Consider the following 20,369-nt stretch of genomic DNA (forward strand, 5'->3'; position numbering starts at 1 on the left):
GTGAGCAAAGTGGGGAGTGTATAAAGGTATGTCAGTTGGCGTTGGCATGTGGCTACGCTTCTAATACTTATTATTGAAGGGACGCCAGCAGGATTGCGACGCGGTATAATTGGGCGTCGTTAATTGGTTGAACCAACAGATGGGTGGCGTGGGTACGGAGTAATTTTCCTGTGTATCCGTGTTTCCTTGTTTCTTGGTCCTGACTATCTTCTACCACTTCCCATCTTCAAATCTTGGTCTCTCCCCCATGTAAATCCAGCCGCTTTGGTTACCACTGATTCAAGCTTCAACTCATTGACCATTTAAATCAATAATTCAATTCAAAGGCTTGGTACTTTGGTAAGTCATTGAGTCTGGTGTATTCTGCGTTGTCAATTGATGTGTCCTTGAACCCAGTCCTCGGCAGTGCACCAGGGCTTATTACCCTGTGCACAGACGTTTGTTACATGGTTCCCATCTCACTGAAGTTGGACATACCTCACTCCCCACTTCTTTTCCTCCTTCAATCTCAAAGTAATCCCATTCTCTGCATAATCTCCCGCCCGCCCGTCAGAAGCACTTCCATGCTACGACCAGCCCCGAATTCCCCCGAAGCATGCATGCAAATGGGGGTCTAGGCAGCTGTAGCTCCCGGAATGCCGCCATCTGTCGAGTGGGCGGCGATCTATCTGCACTCCAAATCCCAATCATGGCTGGCGACTATGCTTGCTCTTTTCCGTATCACACTCGCTCACAGTTTTGCACAGTAGCGACTCGCAAGGACGCGGGGGCGGACCAGGGTAAGTAGGCATTGTGGTCATGTTACCCAATAGAAGCTTCGTTGAAAAAGCCCCGCCTTTGCACGCTGTTATTTCCCATCAACCTACCATGTTTTTATCCCTCGTCTACTCTAATATCCTCGAACTATCTCGAAGGAGCGACGTTGAAGTAATATGACTCTTACATACGTGCTCATTCTAATATCCTCGAACTATCTCGAAGGAGCGACGTTGAAGTAATATGACTCTTACATACGTGCTCATTCCTTCTCGCTAGCATCCTCAAGTCCCATATCTGTCTGTTAGAAACACCTTCCAAGGAGAATCATAACGCGCGCAATAACGGATACAAAGAATCTTTATTTATCCAGAAACATTAAATACAGATGTTATCCGATTTTTCACGACGAATTGATATCATCACCTGGTTCACCATGTCCTTCTTTTTCACTTACGTCGCATCTTCTATCATTCCTTTGATGGGATAAGGACGCATATGTCCAATTAACGTACATATAGTCATTTTCTATCCATCACTATGTCAACATGGAACCCCTGTGCACTGCAAGGGGAGTGTTGGATCCGTCATATATTGGACTCTGCTGCTCGCCTTTGCCTTCGCGCATCTGTACACGCGTCTGTTGATCTCATAAAGTACATCTATATTTTCGTGCACCGTTCCTAATTTCAGACGTTTTCCTGCCATTTTACTACCTGCCTTTTTATTTTCATCGTCATCTGTGTATCACAGGCGTCTGATGATCACTTTCGTGCATCAAAGCCATACAATTGACCCATCCCTCCCGTAGACCTCATTCCGAACTCCGAAAGAGTATTTATAAGTTCTGAATTAACATAGAAGGCTGGTATTATAAGTCTTTCGGTGATTTCCTGATTCCTCTTTCCTTTCCTCCTTTTTTGAATCAATCAATCGATATTCGTTTGTATTTTTGGGTGCAGTGTCAAGGGCTATACGCTTTGGAGCTTTCTTTGATAGTTTCTGCATTGCGCCGCGGCAAGAGCATCATCAGAAGTACACAATATCAGAAACGTTCAACAGCTTGAAGAATAGCAAGGCTTCGTAAGGCATCGTGTGTTTCTTTATCACAACCAGGAGTATTGATTAATCAAAATGTTATCTTTATCATCTTTCATAGCATTCACAGTCCACACTAGGGATGGGAAACTGATGTCCTGAATTACACTACTATTACCCACATTTCTCGCATTCCTTCTGAGGGAAATCATGATGGTTAAAGATGAGATATCCGATATGCCCTTCCATGATACATGTAAGTACCGCATGCAATGGAACTTGGTCAAGTATAAATCACTTTTACCCAAACTCCCTCAGGATTAGTGACGCCCTCACGGAGATGACATCCTCCACTGTCCCATCTTCTTTAGATGAATACATTCAAACGTTGAACATTGCGCAGTTCTACAAGATTACAGAATGTAAGCTGTTCCATATTGATCCCGTACAGAGCCTCTCATTTGCCACGATTCTTTGATAGTGTCAGCATATTGCATCATCTTATACGACTATGGTGAGCAATATCATCCGCAAACGTCATTTTATAATGTATACTGATGTTAGTTTTGGGAAGTCATCACCCTTGATAAGGAGGCAAGTCCACAAACTTACCGTTGCAGATTATCGCGTATTCACTATGTTCATTGATACAGAGAACATTCCTATGGGTACGTGTTTACACGGCACTAAAAGATGGCATTCCTAACCTAACACGTGGTTTACGGATACACAACTTTAGAACAGGCCAGTTAATTTCGCAAAAGTTGTGTTCTTCTTGGTGAGTAACCGAAATAACACAAAGAAAATGGCATTAATCATACATAGAATCGCTACTTCTTATTGGGATGTGTGATGTGAGTTACAAAATGTTTTCTTTCCCGTAAATTGACTGACGCCGCTTCAACAAGCTTCCTGCTTTACTGTAATGACTGTTTTGTATTGCATTTGTGATGCTCTTGCTTACGATTATCGGTTATAATTAGCCACATTTTCTCCCAACTTCAATTCCCAGGTAGGTGCATTACTTCCAAGTACTCAGACTACATTGTAGTTCTGATTATGATTCTATGTATAGCTGTAAGGAGTTCTCTCGCAGTATAGCTTAGCATTAAAGCTGAAATCCTGACGGTTTCCAACCTTATTTAGATGTGAGTAGTGACTACCAGAGAACGTATACATGCGCACGGCAGCTGATGTTAATCAGGCTCGCATATCTTGCCTTTGGAGGTGTGGTTATCCATTGGGGGAGCAATTCTCACACAAGGTGTGTGCTTTTTTGTGTAGCCACTATTGATTGATTCAAACCATGGCTCACAAATTTCCAGCGATCATGCAGATACGAATATACGCCATGTACTCAAAAAGTAACGCAATCCTGGCAGTTATGTTGCCTTTTTACGTGCTCTCCATCATGGCGTCAATGTGGATGACGATTAGGAGCACCACTATGGAAAACACAAGTTCGCTAGGTCTTCTCTTCTGTTGAGGTTTTTCCACTGACTGCGGTAACAATAATTTGAAGATCACACTATCATAGCGTTACCAATTAAAGGGGGATTCTTCTGTGCCGTTGTTAACCCTCCCGTCACTCAATATACATATTGGCTTCCAAGCTTCATATACGTATGCTTCTTATGCGGCCTCGTCATTAAAAAGGGGATCCAGCATCTAAAATCCCACGGATCACATTACTTTACCACCTCACGACTCATATACATTGTCGTAGGGGATTCAGTATTTTATTTCATTCTGTGAGTTGAACAATGCATTTAGAAGCAGCCTCAGCTCATTCCCACGTCTGATTTGATATAGAATTGCCATGCTATATGTAGCATGTATAGTGCTATGGGCTACTAACGTGGTAGGATTATCCTATACACATAAAATTACAGAGTGACAGGCTAATAAAATGGGTATTTAGGAGAGATTAACTGCTCCAATATCATTTCAGGTTGCAATATCCTCAACACTGTGCAATCGGATGATATTTAGACTCCACGATGTATATGGCCAAGATCGCATATCAGTCCATTCTAGGCAGTAAGAGTATTCAAGAATCATCCCTTTAGTACATCCATTTGAATAGACGATAGGTGCATGTAAAATTTCCATCGTTCAATACACAACTGGTAGATAGACTCATCACGGTGTATGTATGTCACGTTCAAAATGCCAACTTTGCAATTCAGAAACACTCACCGCTGAAGTGGTAGATAAAGGGCTTCTGATTGTATGCGTCCCGAAGCGGTAGAGAAGAAAGATAAGATCTTTACACAGGACAAATTTTGGGCTCACCGAAAATGCCAGATGCATGTCACCGCCGTCAGAAGCATGAAATCTTTTCCGACACACCAATTAGACAGATGCCGATTGTTCAACCATCAAGATTTTTGCTCGCTATTCGACTGAGTCATAATGATTTAGAAGTTCCTTCTACCTCCTTACCTCCATAATGAGGTTACAGAGGTTAAAATCTGCTTGATTTGAGTGGCTAGTTTTGTGAAACATGTACCCTCCGGCATCCAAGTAAGCAGCCTGGCGCTCGCCCTCCATCTTTCATCCGGACCCTCAACACCAAAACAGAACCTGAAGTTGACAATTCCCACACTCAATGACACAAAGTAGGCATGAATGGTGAAGACACACGGGAAAAGGCAGCTTCAAGCATTCGGAACAGCTGAAGTGGTACGGGAAATGGTGGACCAAAATATATGCATCAAAAAATGAATCAAAAACCAATAAAAAGCGCATATACTTACATGTACATGCTTTCAAGTCTGTATCCAAGTGTCTGGTTGTTTGGGACCTTTCACAAGTAATGTTAGTAGTGTAAAGCACACTAAATAGAGACTAAAATACTGACCCTTCATCCAAGTGTTCAAGATAGTTGGTCCTAGTATGTGGTGAGTACTGATGAGCACCGAGTGAGAATTATCTATTACTCACCAAAAAAGTATAATCTACTAACTTGTTTTGGTTAAAGGAAGATGTGTATGATGTTAGTTCGAGGAGGAGACATTAATTTACAAAGATGAATACACGTACCTTGCCCCCATGTATATCCGTGGGCAGAGGATTGTGGTGGTTAGAAAAAAGCAAACAAAGTGGACGTGATTTGCTTGCAGCGGGACTTCAAGTGAGTTCAGGCTCCGCTTGATTTGATTTTGGAGCTCCGATATCTGCTGATTTTGTTTGACCGTGCACGCACACTAGTCCGATATTGCATGCGCTTTCAATGTACACACATAACATGTCCCTACTACTATACTCAAATGAATAAAAATTTAAATTGAATAATTATGACCACTTTCTAACCTAATAAAACTATTGCTTGACATTGTAAACTGGGCCCCAAAAATTGGGTGGATTTGTAAGACTAAAAAATTATTGTATTGGTTTACATTGTATTGTAATCTACTGCCTATTTAGTTGATGGCAACAGGGAATAGAGACCTAAGATAGAAAGTATATCAAATATATGGAAAGGAAAATAAGATATTGATAAAAAAGAAAAGAAGATAGTTGGAAGCCGGAGCCGAAGGAAAATGAACCAAAGAAGAATAGAACCGAACTCAGGCATAAAAGAGTATACCGCCAGAAGTCCTGTAGCGCGGAAAAACGGCGACAACCGAGATGATTCGCAGCAAGGTGTGATGATGTACCCGAGATCAGAGAGTCCACAGAAAGAGTGAGTAGGAAGGAGGAAAAGATCGCACATCCTGGGCCGCATTCAAGGTAGCACTCGTCAGCGCTACCTCTCATGCACGCGACTGGCCACTGCAGCGTCGGCTTTGCTGTAATGTCCAGAATGCTCGTCAACATTCTGGGCATCACAGCAAAGCCCACCCTACAATGGACACGGCGAATCACTGTCTCGTCAGACAGCGACCCACCACAGTCAGCACCCAGGAAGTGGACAAAAGGGGTAAAGGGGGTAGTGAGAGTGGACGGTGATAATCTTGGGCACGTCGGAAGTGCTTGCTGCAAAGTCTGGTTCTCGTCGTCGTTTTGGGTCTACATTGCACTTGAGGACATTTTGTGTGATGGCTTAGACATCCTCAGTGGGCAGAGGCTGGGCCTGGGAGTAATCCTCAGTGGACTGAGGCTGGGAGTCATGCACAGTAGGCTGAGGCTGGGCCTGGGAGTCGTCCACAGTAGGGTCATCCACAGTAGGCTGAGGCTGAGCCTGGGAGTCATCTTGAGTGGGCTCAGGCTCGGCCGGGGGTTGAATCTTCTTCTTGGGACGGCAACGCTTGCGGCGGCGGACGCGACCTCCATCTCGGAGCTCAATCTGGGAGACAGAGACCCCAGCTTGATGATGGGTGGGGTCTTGCAAGGGGCGCCAAACCACCATTGTGGTGCAAGCATTAGAGGGCTGTAGACATTCACATATAAATAAATATGTATAGCCATAACAATGTTATCAAACATACCAAAGATCCCTCGGGTACACCGACTGATCCATCGGGCTCACCGACCTCGCTGGCTTCAATCATTGGGATCCTCAAGGGAGTATACTAATGTGAAGCAAATAATGATCAGTATATTGTTGGCCCAAAATAAAGCAAAACATACCACAACAAGAGTGCCGACCGTCGGCTCCTCTTCAATAACCTCCCGAATACCCTCGTCCAAGGCAGCGACAACCTGACCATGCTGCTCCTCCTCGCGAAGTGGAACACCGACCTCGTTGTTGATTGGGTCAAGACCAGCGAGGATATCCTGTTCATCCTCTTCCTCATTGCGGGGAACGACAGTGACAGGGTGCTCCTCGACGACTCGGTCAAGGCCCGCGAGAATGTCCTCGCTGTCTTCGTCGACGACGGCCTCGATGTCCGCGTTAGAGCGTGCTTCGACTTTGACTTCACCATTGGCCTGCTCGAGGGTGCTTGAGACTTCCTCGACGGGGGTGAGAATGTCGATGGAGCTGGTGGTATTGTTGTCGGTCCAGAGGTCCTCCTGAGAGGCAAGGGGTGCAAGGGGTGCAAGAGGTGCAATCGGCTGGGTAACTTCCTCGGCCACAATATCCTCCAGGGACCCAACGAGTGTCGTCTCAGTTGGCCCCTCCAAGATGTCTGCAGTAAGTGTAGGACCATCAGAGATGCCCGACCTATTATCCTGCATCAATCCACCTAATTCCAATAGGTCGTTCACCTCCTCGATGAAGGCGGTGGACTCCTCTTCAAATCCTTCGACGACGACTCCATCAAGCACAGTGAATCCCCAGAGGCGCAGCTGCCTTCGGACGAAGGAGTGCTCGTTGAAATCGAGACGAGAGAGCTCGAGGGAGGGTTCGGAGTATTTGTCGGGCTGAAAAGGGAGGTTGGCCTCGAAGCTGGTGTTGTAGAATGTGTCCCGTTCGATTCCCGCGACCTCGGTGCTGGTGGAAAGCGTGGACACGAGGTCCACGGCACCCTCGTTGATGTTCTTGTCTTCATCTTCATCCTTGCCATCAAGGAAAGACGCGGGGACGAAAGTCTATAAAAAGCATACTCAATATAAAAAGGTTACATAAGAGATGTATGTCACATACCTGTTTCTTTTCAACCTTTGTCCCACAGCCGAACGCGAGTCCGTTTTTGTGCAAGAATGACATCACAGACATAACAAGTATGGTGCAGAGGGTGAACAGGAAGTTTTCAATAAGGAGGATATAGAAAATAAGAAGAATGCGGTAGACGGCATCGATGAGGATACGGAAGGCGATGTTGGTTGGAGATCGGTATGGCATTCTCGATGTAGAGGACTCGAACCTCTTCTTCAGAGTGGAACTGACAGTTTCTGAAAGTTTAGAGGCGAAATATTGAGCCTCTTCTTCTACAGGGGAACCTGTTTCAATGAATACTGTGGGCTCTGGCGAAGGACCCAATGCCACTTCTTCGACTTGAGGTTTGATAGTGAGTACCTCTTTTGGAGGCGGGATAATTTTTTTGGTGAATGTATCGGGCCCGCCGACTGGGCACTGACTGGTGGGGAACGCATAGACTGGGCACGCGTTCTTGAGAAGCTTGATGGGTTCCCTTCTGCCCTTGTTCTTTGCCTTTCTTGCCTTTAGTCGAAGGCGGTATATGATGGCTGCAATGCCCATAGGGATTGATGCCAGTAGAAGGAATAGCCATAGCTTGAAAACCGACAGCGGGGTTGGGTCGTCGTTGACCTCAGAACCAGGCGAGGGTGGTGGCGGTGGTGGCGGGGGTGGTGGTGCATTTACTGGCTCCCCGCCTTTGCGGTTGGGAGAAGATTCTTTGAGAGAATAAGTGTTTGTGACTACAATATATATCGAAGTACTCACCACCCTTTGCATCGCCTTCGCCAATTGAGCACGGCGTTGCAGATGGCGCCTCCGACGAAGGCCAGTGGGGGGCCAACGGCGAGGTTGAAAAAGTTGGTAGATACGGCGATGAGAGCAGCCATATTATCAAAGAGATGCTTGAACAATTGTTTGCGTATGAGATTGCTGAGATGGCTTGATTGTTATCATAGTGACGAAGGAGGGATTCAGCAAAAGTCCGTCTTTTATATGCTGCCCCCTTGTACGTGCGAGCGAATTTGTAACATATATATCTCAGCCACCGATCGTTACCCACCCATTTCAACCACCGATTTCCAGTCATACTGTAAGCCTTGCGTAGCTCTTGCACCAAGATAAAGATCGACTAGATTGAGGACATTCAATTTTATAGAATGGTTCGCTGTTGCGTTTTATTGCACTGGCCATTTAACAGACAAAGATCCATCATGCGGAGCCAGGATCGCCTGCCACAATTGTTTTCTTTTTGAAGCCTATAGCATTCTAGTAAAACATAAGAGTCAATATTGTTCAATTACATGTTGTCTTGGGGCAAGGATGATGTTGTACTGCACACCTTGTTTTCGAAGAGGTGGGAAACAAAGTGAGTGAATACGCAGGTACTGCACAGTTTTATTGAAGAAAACAATAAAATCAAGAAATGTTGATGACTTACCTTGTGCAATGAAATTGTCAAGTTCACTAATAGCAGAACCTTGTTGGACATGGACATTTCGATGGAGTCGGAGACGCCCTCAGGGTGTCAGTACAACGGCTTGGATACATTGATTATTGGCATCATGGTAGGTCAACGATAGAGAGTTCCGCTGGCACAAAGCATAGCGTTTGACATAAAAGCTGCCTGAACATCTGGCATGGCTAGGAGAAAGCTTGAAAAAAATCGTACGACGTTGAAGTTGAAGTTTTGTATTGATCACGTGTGTTTACCCCACTGCAAACCGGCATCGGAAAAACATGAGATTGTAGATGGTGAGCCTTTGCCGTTTAACATTCCAGCACCGTTTCGCTATCACCAGTTCAAACCGAAACACCTCATCACTATGTCGAAAAATTTTTTATATTTGAATAATTCAATACATATGTTTTGAACAGAAATGCTTGTTTTGAATCTTGAGTTATAGTAGGAAAACACAACTTTATTCCTGTTGGACCTCAGTTGTGTATGTTAACGCTCAGGCATTACTGTAAGTCAGCAGCTTCCAAGAGGTAGCGTTCTGAACAACCTTCACGCTATGTGCTTTAAATATTAGCAACAGAATCTGCTTGTTGTTTGTTACTACGTGTTTCAATAGTCACAAAATCAGAGTTAGATAAAGAAGTACCTATCTGCCTTTGAGGTACGATGGGAATCCAGTACGATTTACTGTAGGAGTTCCTTAGAAACAGAGTCAACAAAGAATCTAGTCCCTTGATCGGCCATCAACCTCATCCAACACCTCCATGATGTATATGGCCAAGATCGCATATCAGTTCATTCTAGACAGTAAGAGTATTCAAGGATCATCCCTCTAGGACATACATTTGAATAGTCGATGGGTGCATCTAAAACTTTCGATCGTTCAATACACAACGGGTAGATAGATAGGCTCATCACGTTGTATGTATGTCAAGCTCACAATGCCAACTTTGCAATTCAGAAACACTCACCGCTGAAGTGGTAGATAAAGGACTTCTGATTGTATGCGTCCCGAAGTGGTAGAGAAGAAAGATAAGATCTTTACACAGGACGAATTTTGGGCTCACCGGAAATGCCAGACGTATGTCACCGCCGTCAGAAGCATGAAATCTTTTCCGACACACCAATTCTTTTATCAGACAGATGCCGATTGTTCACCCATCAAGATTTTTCCTCGCCACTCGACTGACTCATAATGATTTAAAAGTTCCTTCTACCTGCGGAATCGGAGCATATACATGCTATGAAAACCAAAGTGACCTTACCTCTACAATGAGGTTACAGAGGTAACACTCTGCTTGATTTGAGTGGCTAGTTTTGTGAAACACGTACCCTCCGGCATCCAAGTAAACAGCCTGGCGCTCGCGCTCCGTCCCTCAACTAGAATAGCGTGCACCGCACTTCGTGGCATGTGCGTGTCTGGATTCCCCTTTAATTTGTGTGTACATTGTCGCAGTTACATTCGGAAGACGTCGGATGACGGATCTTGCACCCGAGGATGTGGAATGTGAACCAAAACCGAGGTTCCATGCCACGAGGTGTTATCTTGCGGTTCTTAGTGTGTCCTAAATCACCCAAAAGACGCAAAAATAAAATGCAGTGCAACGTCCTGGCAATGTATATAACATTCACGATCGCGTTTCGCTGGGGGGTTGGGCCAGTGTATGCCTGTAGGGAAAAGGGCAGTTGTACTTCAGGGAGTCGGATGTCGCGTGTTGTTCCACTGTTCCATTTTATTTAAAGAAAACGTCTACAAGTGACCTGTTCAAATATCATTATCCTGTATTCGAAGAATAGCGAAATGCAGCCATCATCTTACCCATACTCGTATCCCTTGTCCATCGTTTCCCCCTTCACGGATTCCAGCACATCTAGAATGTCTGCGTTTCACGATACACCCCGAAACTACCCAAATGATTCACATCAAGTCAACGGAGAGGACTCAAATCAACCCAACGGTGAGAAGCATGCCGGTCACTCATCGATGAGCTATTCACAATGATTTACAAGATCTGACGTCTTCTACAGATTTTATGGCATTCCTAGACTTTGGTATCAGCGACAATGACCCCAGTGTTAACCCTGAGGACATACTGTCCACAGGCCCCGCGTTTGATCCAGATCTTCTGGATTCATTGCATTCATCGCTCAACATCCCTAGTTTGAGCGGAAACCTTCATAATGAGCTGTCGTATGATAAGCCAACTCCACAAGCTGTTGCGTTCGCGCCAGCAATATTCCCTGCGCACGCTTTAAACACCGGAGTTGCGCCTGCGTTATTGAGATGTGATGATGGGCTCAGCACATGGATGCTACAGCATCCTGCCGAGAGCACAGGGATATTCCGGGTCCCAGATATTGCTGGGGAAGCACTCAGTGAGAGGGACAGCAAAGCGGGGGATGGTTCAACCCGTCGCACTCCCAAAGGCAAGGCGAAGGCGACGTTGGTCAGCAAGAGCCGCCGCCATAATCCTTATCAAGCACCCAGGAGTCCTCCAATACCGCGGACGCGTACGGAAGAGAGGAACTCCGACGATAGCAGCACATTTGAAGGTATGGACGTATTGGACAGGATTTTAAATCCACCGTTTAACCCTCAACATTCCCGTACTTCAGCTGTAGAGCTGGAGATTCCACAAAAATTAAATTTCCAACAGCCCAATAACAACGACAATAGCTCCGGTAATAACACCGTAGAGCGAGTCAGTCGAGGTGGGAGCCTTGCAACGGCTGTTCGAAGGTAAATTTTGTGTCTCCGGCTCTCGATGAAAGGGAATTGATGAATGGTTTATTAGAAGCAGCATCAAAAAGTCATCACAGAATCTCGCACACTGTGATGACTCCCAGCCACATTTGAGGGGCGCAAGAAAAGGCGTTCAGACGGCTAAATGTCACAGCAGCCGCGATAAAGGCCTGAGGTATGTGGTGACATTGTTGTGCGCATGATATATATATAATTTGGTGCATTCTGCAGACTTAAACAGAACATAGGGTCACTGGACCCACTGACTGTGTCCGGAAATGGCGATGGGGTCGGGCATATACCAGGCGATAGAGGCGAAGTGAAAAAAAAGGGGAAACAGGGCAAGCGATATGATCGCCTGCTATTCCACAACCAGGCGCCCGAACCACAGAGGAATGTGGAGCACGGAGAATATTTGAAAGAAAGAGCGCGATCTGACCAAATACTGATGTTAGACCACAGACAATATCCAAGTGAGTACTCACTCATGTATCCATGATCCCCGATCCTAAGCTGACTATCTCCCAAGTCATTCCATAGTCGAGGATGCCTCGGAAACAATCCAGTCGAAGGAAAGAAGGTAGGGGGGAAAGATATGGGTAGTTGTGTTATACTGGCGCGTCATCGGTATCAACAGATGTTGTACAGGATTAAAGATGTTATCTATAATGCATAATTTTTGAAATCGATTGATACTCTAAACCGTGAGACTTTTTGGATTTGAAATAGATTCCAACTTCAAGTCGGCTTGTTTGCACGCACACAATACATTATATGAAAGCCGACTCTGACAATCCCTAAAAATCTATATGAGCTTGGAACTATGCTTCTGGGAATTTTATACGATACCATGCACCCTGCACGTCATCGTAAGTCTCGTTGGGGTAACGGACTGCAACCGGCAACCAACCGAACAGCTTGAGCCTGCCGGACGGCTCGACGTGATGAATCAATCGGAGTAAAATCGGAGTCGAGAAGTGTCAACTGTCGGATCAGCCAAGAACAGCCTGAGGCCAGCAGAATTTTGATGATCACCCAAACTCTGTGTCGAGATGGCGGCCATGCTGGTATATTGTTCAACTAGGCCTTCTCATATCTTCGTTGAGGGCCGAAATATCAAAATATTGAGGGAGAAGGGCAATGTAGAATGGTACTTGCTCAGCTATTTGTGAGATATGCCTCGACAATAACACCGGCATCTGCCCGTGCCCCTCCGGTTTCCTTTAGGGCGGATCTGTAATGGCTATCTCGACTGGATATATAATTTCACACTACTCATGGGCAATAAACACTGTACGCCTGACGTGACATCAGCCGTCTTTATTGCACCAACCACTTTCATGCCCGTTCCTGCTCCATCCGACGACAGGTGCTTGTAAATACCAACGTATTTCCATTGACGGCCCATATTCCCTACATAAAAACATGAGATTTTAGATGGTGAGCCTTTTCCGTTTAAAATTCCCGCACCGTCTTGCTATCAACAGTTCAAACCAAAACACCTCATCACTATGTAGAAAAATTTGTTATATTTGAAAAATTCAATATTACATACGTTTTGAACAGAAATGCTTGTTTTGAAGCTTGAGTTATAGTAGGAAAACACAACTTTATTCCTGTTGGACCTTTGTGTATGTTAACGCTCAGGCATTACTGTAAGTCAGCAGTTTCCAGGAGGTAGTGTTCTGAACGACCTTCACGCTATGTGCTTTAAATATTAGCAACAGAATTTGCTTTTTGTTTGTTACTACGTGTTTCAATAGTCACAAAATCAGAGTTAGATAACGAAGTACCTATCTGCCTTCGAGGTACGATGGGAATCCAGTACAATTTACTGTAGGGGTTAACAAAGGATCTAGTCCCTTGACCGGCCATCAACCTCTTCCAACACAGTGATCTCTCTTATCAGAAAGAGGCCGATTGTACACGCGGGTAGATTGATCGAGATTTTCTTTCGCCACTGGACGGAATCGCGATTTAGAAGTGCTTCGTCCCTGCGGATTTGGATAATATACATGCTACGAACACCACAGTGACCTTACCTCCTCAACGAGGTTGCAGGACATAAACTCTGTTTGATTTGACTGGCATGTTTTGTAAAACATGTACGCTTCTGTATCGAGGTAAACAACTTAGCGCTCACGCTCTAAGCCTCAACCACACAGCATGCACCTCACGCAGTGGAGTGCGTATCTATCTTCGCCTTTTGTTTGTGTGTGCATTGTCGGAGTTATCTACAGGAGACGTCGGATGGCGCATCTCCCACCCGAGGATGTAGAATTTCAACCGGAACTTAGGTTCCATTCCACGAGGTGTTATCTTTCGGTCTTTAGTGCGTCTTAAACCACCCAAAAGACGCAAAAAGGAAATTGCAATGCAACTTCCTGGGAAACGAGATGACATTCACGATTGTGTTTAGGTTGGAGAATTGAATCAGGTATTTCCTGGTAGGACAAAGGGCGGTTGTACCTCAGAGAACCTTAGAGAGCCTCATGTCGCGTGTTGTTATAACGTTCTTTGTTGTTTAAAGAATATATATACAAGTGACCCATTCAAGTATCGTTATCCCGTATTTGAAGAATAGCAAATCATCTTACCCATACTCGTATCCCTCTTCCATCTTCTCCCCCATCGAGGACTCCAGCACGTCTAGCATGCCTACCTTTCGCAATGCACCAAGAAAGTACCCAGAAAGTTCTCATCAAGCCAACGGAAAAGGCTCAAATCAAGCCAGCGGAGAAAACTCAAGTCAAGCCAACGGTGAGAAGCATGCTGGTCATTCATCGATGTGCCACTCACAATGATTTATAATATCTGACGTCTTCTACAGATTTTATGGCATTCCTAGACTTTGGTATCAGCGACAATTACCCCAGTGTTAACCCTGAGGACATGCTGTCCACAGGCCCCGTGTTTGATCCAGATCTTCTGGATTCATTGCATTCATCACTCTACATCCCTGATTTGAGCCGCAACCTTCATAACGAGCGATCCAAGTCAGCTCATTTCCCAACTTTAAGTGCCAACTCAGGGTTAAATATGGCGACGTATCCGACAATGGGTCGCAGCCACACGTCACACGATACGCCGACTGTGGCATGCGCGTCAGTGGAACATCCTGTGTATGTGTATGCGTCAAGTGCTGGAGGTGCACCAACGTTTTTGAGCAGTCAGGGAGGGGAAAATGCTTGGACACTACCCATACTCCTGACAGCTTCGAAGATACGGAGTGATCCTAACGAGATCGATGGGATAGACGTAGAGATGGAGTCTGTCCCCGATGCTCGACGCGAGGAAGATATCGAGTGAGTTTCTTCCACTGCGTTTCCAGCGCTCTATCCGTCCGTTTTCTTACAATGCCACCACTCCCACATAGCGTCGAAATGTTATACATCAGTGAAAAGATATTCGAGTATCCAGGAGGCCGTGATATTCTTACGACACCATTGGCCCGGAACCCTCTTCCATCGTCTCCCCCATCGAGGACTCCAGCACAATTAGCTCTTCTACCTCGAATAGCACACCAGATAACCATGCAACTGGTTCAGGTCAGGACATCAAGGGTGAGAATTATGCCGGTTGTTCATCAATGTGCCACTCACAACGATTTTGCAGTGTTGACCTCGGCGGAATTTCTGCAATCGTTAGGCTTCGATATCAGTAGTCTTGACCTCAATGGTAACATGGAGGTTATACTACTGTCAATCGCCCCGAATTCGAGGAAGCTCTTATATCGAGCACTCCGATCCAGCATATCTGCCTCCATCGAATGCGAGTCAGGAGCTACCTATGACGAAGTATCCGACGATGGAAACTATCCAGACGTCACACGATACTCGCTACCGAGTCTCGTTCAAGGAGCCCAAGGAAAGGCGCCAGTCGGATGCCTAAAGGTCGCACCCGCGATCAAGATACGACGTATGCAGCGTTACTTTTTACACACCTGAGAATTCTCTAAAATTTGGCCTTTTTCGCAGAGATTAACGGAACCAAGGGTCACTGGACCCGTCAACCGTGTTCGGCGATGGCAATGGTGGCGGGCCTATACCAGGCGAAGTGAAAAAGGAGGGTAAACAGGGCAAGTGATATGATCACTTGCTATTCCAGAACCAAGCGCCAAAATCCCAGAAGAATGTGGGCCACCTGTGATACCTGCATGAAAAGGCGCGGACAGACCAAATACTGACATTGGACCACAAAATAAACCCAAGTGAGTACTCACTCGTGTATCCTTCCCCAATCATAAACTGACTATTTCCCAAGTCTTTCCATAGTCGATGATGCCTCGGAAATAGTCCAGACGAAAGAATCAACGTAGAGAGGAGAGATATGCGTAGTTATATCTTACTGGCGCGTCCTAGGAATCGATAGATGTAGCACGCTGAGATTAAAGAATATGTTACCTTTAATGCACAATTTTCGAATCGATTGATCCTTTCCACCGTGAGAGTTTTTGTTATTTGAAATATATTCAAAGCTCAAGTCGGCCTGAATGTATATACCATACTCTGCGTGGAAAATACTCTTATTATGCAAGGACATCCGCTTCGCATTATGCTTCTGGGAATTTTGTCTGATTCTGTGCGCCCCTGCACGTCAGCGGCAAGTCTTGTTGGGGTACGGCAATACTTGCCGAATAGATCATCATCATGAATCAATCGGAGCAAAAGCGGAGTTAAGAAGTCGAGGTTCAGCCGAGAAGTGCCTGAGGCCGGCATGACATGCCAAAATAATTTTGCAGTTCTCCAATGTGTCAAAGTTTAGTCTGATTCAGAACCGAAATTGTGGCTCATATTCGCTCATCTTCTATGTTGCAGCTATTTTACAACTCGAACTTGGTATAAGGTTCAAACCTCGCCTGCTCATAGCTTCTGTGACGGCCCAAAATAGTCAAATATTGAGCGAAAAAAGTTGATATTATGATACCTACACTTGCCCCTGTCAATCTGGATTTATGGACATTTAGACATTTAACTGCGCACTACCGATACGTAGTATCGTGCACTTTGGAAAGCCAACGAGTCACGACTCGGCCCCACTCTTCCACAAATTTCCCACGATGACAATTACCGCCAGCTAATTGAAATCGCCAAGTCCCGAACGCACCCGACCTGCTTTTGACTCTTCACTTCCTTCCAATTCATCTTTGTTCAACCCTATCTAACGAAGGTCAGCCAACTTTCATGCCCATTGGTCCTCGACCGCACCACAGGATTCTGTAAAAATGGGGGTTTGGGTGGTGAGCCTGACCATCTGATATTCTAGCCCTGTCTCACCATCACCAGTTTCAAACCGACACACCACAACCCTACTGCGAAGGGAGCAACATATTTCGCTTTGCCAGTAACTTGATTCTCTGTCTCGCTCTTTCAATCCACCTCCAAGACGTGGTATCCATTCCTGATTGGTTGTTGTCTGATGGTACGCGCAGGTTTTTTTTACTCTTCGTTTGCTTGCGATACGTGATTCTTTTTTCCCTCCATCATCAGTGGGGCACGGACATTCCATAGGTTGCCTCAATCCCACAGTGTTGCACGTCGTACATGCTTCAAAGCCGCAATTTCGATTCGTAGCCTTAAGATCTTGCCTTATTCTCTGTCACCTTTATGCCTCACCACCCTCTATTCAATGTGCGTCATCGTGATGTAACCTGATCAAGTGGATATCGTATTTCAATATTCAACAGGTAAGTGAACCATCGTGACCTTCCAAATTGAATTCGCTGTAGCACACTAGAACAGAAAAGGAACCAGTACAAATACCGGGCGCACAATGGAGTAACGAGGACCCTGAATGAGGAAGGTAAGTGAGGGAATGTTCTTCAAAACCAGAGACAGCTCGTAAGCGTTGACTCTCTCTCGTTCGTCGCTGGTTAAGGGGACCCTCTGCGAACTTTCCTTGTCCATTTGATTACGGCGTGCCAGGAGTACCCCCATGTTCGAGTACCTGTGGGATTTTTCTTCCGAACTGCATCTCAGATTGCTTTGGAGAGGCACTCCGTTGCTTTAACATGGTCATCTTGCGATGTTCTTCGTGTTTTCAAATCCACAAGAGTCTCCGTGCGGCCTCGTGTGCTTTACATATCTCATCTTTCGAGCTATACCTGGCAATTTCCTTGGATGAAATAAGTCACCATAACTTAACCCGCGAATTGAGAAAGTGGAACTCAAAATCTCTACGTCAGATCTTATTGCCATTGAGCCGTTGCCCGTTTTTGGGCCCAGTAGGTTGCCGACGTGGTCAAGATAGTGGCGGGTAGAGCTTTAGTTATTCAACTCATAGTCTTCCCAGTAGGGATCACCTGCAGGGCGTCTTCTACGAGATGGTTCCTCGAGAAAATTCAGGAATACGCTCTGAGTCCTCTGGACCCAGCGCAAGATACATTGGACACATATCTTCAAGGCTAGGAGACTTCGCCAGAGAACTTCTCGCATATTCAGTGAATGTGATGAAGTCTATTTTATCTGTCTGCAATGATATGCTAGCTGGCTCGTTGGATGACCAGCAGAATACACAGGATGGTAGAACGGAGAGCGGGAATTGAAAGGGAAAGCAAGGTAACAACGTCTGGGTTATTTGTCCCTCTATCATGTGTTAGAGCACTCCCAGCCTATGTGCAGACACGATGTCGAGTTGAAACTCTTAAATTGTATGCCCACCAATCGGAGTGAGCCTGACTCAACACACCATCAACACCGATATGCATCACCGTGACTCACCTGATCACTGGGATAATCCTACTACACGCTTGTGAGTGGATGTCAGACCACGATGTTTTTAGCCTGAACAATGTTACTCTTATTTAAAGTCAGCAGATTAGACTGTTAGTGGCCATGGACATGAGTGCTGCTACAGATTACTAGTGAGAAAAATATCATCGACTTGTGCGTGAAAGCTGCTTACTGGGTAAATGGTTTAAAGGGATATTATCCCAGTTTTGTACACTCAAAAGACGCAATCCTTCGGTAACGGGGTGGGACACCAATTCTGGGTAGGTTGGCAACATCCCCGCTGAAAGATTGTTCGGGGCCTATGCACTCGATAAAGCTGGCAGGGAAAGTAAGTTAAAGATGATGGACACACAGTGGCAGGAACTGACGCATAGAATGCACAAGAATAGCCAGAGGAAATTTCCAAACTCTCCGGTCTGTTTTGCCTACCGAGCGGGAGGTCGATACAAAAATCGGGGCCGGAATATATAGGAGAGTATGAAGTACCGCGGAAAGAGGTGTACTCATAAAATGTAATGGACATTTCATCGGGGTCCTGCTTTAGTGGAGTAGGCTACTGTATTAGTGAGAATAACATGAATATAGCGAACATTAACATACCCGCACAACAGTGGGAACGGCTTGTGCAACCATAGTCGAGGACAGTGCTCCAAAGAGCAGAGCAATAAGGTTAACAGTGAATTTCATGTCCGTGAGAGCTGACAATGAAGAAATCGTTTGGGGTAGCGAGTCAAGCGATTTGCTGAGGACCTTTATGCTTGCTGGACGCGATTCCTCCAACTTTGACACAGAATGTATAAGAGTCTAATATTAATATTGACAAATCCAACATTGGAATGGAACAACCCATGAGCCGAAATCAGTGTGAAATTACAAAAATATTATTTAGTACTGATGTCGGAGGTTGTTAATTCTACGTGTTCTAACTTCTAAGCCTTATTAGCATTCATTAAATACAAATGATTTTACTTCATAGAATATTCTAGTACAATCTCCGGGACTGAACTCCTATCCCAAGACTCCGTAGTACTTAAGGATTAGGTACACAATTAATAACAAACTTTTTGGATTCCCCTCTCGGATATAGCCTACGTCTCGCTCTCGCGCGCGCCCTCGTCGTCTTGTCCCCTGCGGTGATTCGAAGCTAGCGTGGTAGCTTACACCGCCATCTCGTCTCGTCGTGCTCCGTCTCGTTTCGTGTCTCTATCGTTTGGCTAGAAGCCGTGTGGAGCACGCTCGCTCACACACGCGTTCTGCGAGTCTTGTAGGTGTTGTTGGGTTGTTTCCCACGCCCTCAGGAGCTCGTTGAGCGTATCAGCGGCATATCTCACTGTAACACATTCACATATTGTTGGCCAGGATGCCAGTAGACATATCCCAACTGCATTGGAGTACCTGATTTACCTTTAACCAAAACCAGTTCCAATCAATTGTGGTGATTAGAGTGTGACACAAGGGGCCCTCCCCGGAGCTTACCGAGAAATCAACCCTACCCTTGAGGTCAAGGGAGTGGCTGTGTTGCTGGTGCGGCAGAGCCTGAAGCTTGAAGGCCTGACAAGTCACAAGCAAAACTGCCATTGCACATAATTATATTGTGGTTCACGTAGACCTATGTGAACATATTGTAAGCCGACAAAGCATGCACTTCTGTCGTCAATATTTGAGGTATAATCATTGGATTGTCGCTCAACACAGCCACTCCCTTGACCTCAAGGGTAGGGTTGATTTCTCGGTAAGCTCCGGGGAGGGCCCCTTGGTGTGACATTTGCGAGTGTCAAGCTATGAAGCCACGTTGATACCGACAGGAGACCGCCGCTTAGACACTAGATATGTGACTTGCTTGTATTTCTCACAGGGCACCATAAAAATTGTTTGTTGACAGCCTATCTTATCTACTGGAGCATCTACATATTTATCTGTGCGTTTTTTAATCGCTTCGAATTTCGAACGCATCATTTTCCATACATAATGCATAAAGGAAGATTGTCTAAAAGTCTCTTGTGCACACAAAGGACTTGATGTTTCGGAAAAGGACAGGGTCACCAGTTGTGGGAAGGTGGGAAACTTCCCCGCTTAGTGATCGTCCGTGGCCTTGGCATAGAACAAAGCTGGACA

The 20,369-nt window shown here is 45.5% G+C and overlaps 3 protein-coding genes across 3 annotated transcripts; 1 reads left to right on the forward strand and 2 right to left on the reverse strand.

The window, feature by feature from the left end:
* Window positions 1-5,842: 5,842 nt before the first annotated feature.
* Window positions 5,843-8,098, reverse strand: JR316_0009364 (uncharacterized protein; the record flags this gene model as incomplete). Its single annotated transcript, XM_047895068.1, has 4 exons — window positions 5,843-6,169; window positions 6,228-6,311; window positions 6,370-7,272; window positions 7,328-8,098. The coding sequence occupies 4 exons, from the start codon at window positions 8,096-8,098 to the stop codon at window positions 5,843-5,845; spliced, it is 2,085 nt and encodes a 694-aa protein (XP_047746527.1).
* A 6,079-nt stretch (window positions 8,099-14,177) lies between these two features.
* JR316_0009365 (uncharacterized protein) lies at window positions 14,178-15,470 on the forward strand (the record flags this gene model as incomplete). Its single annotated transcript, XM_047895069.1, has 4 exons — window positions 14,178-14,283; window positions 14,354-14,828; window positions 15,043-15,086; window positions 15,139-15,470. The coding sequence occupies 4 exons, from the start codon at window positions 14,178-14,180 to the stop codon at window positions 15,468-15,470; spliced, it is 957 nt and encodes a 318-aa protein (XP_047746528.1).
* A 2,979-nt stretch (window positions 15,471-18,449) lies between these two features.
* Window positions 18,450-18,941, reverse strand: JR316_0009366 (uncharacterized protein; the record flags this gene model as incomplete). Its single annotated transcript, XM_047895070.1, has 3 exons — window positions 18,450-18,570; window positions 18,623-18,807; window positions 18,855-18,941. 3 exons carry the CDS (start codon window positions 18,939-18,941, stop codon window positions 18,450-18,452), a joined length of 393 nt encoding a protein of 130 aa, XP_047746529.1.
* Window positions 18,942-20,369: the final 1,428 nt, after the last annotated feature.

The sequence above is a fragment of the Psilocybe cubensis genome, chromosome 8 (genome assembly GCF_017499595.1).
Source record: "Psilocybe cubensis strain MGC-MH-2018 chromosome 8, whole genome shotgun sequence".
NCBI classification, from domain to species: Eukaryota; Fungi; Basidiomycota; class Agaricomycetes; order Agaricales; family Agrocybaceae; genus Psilocybe; species Psilocybe cubensis.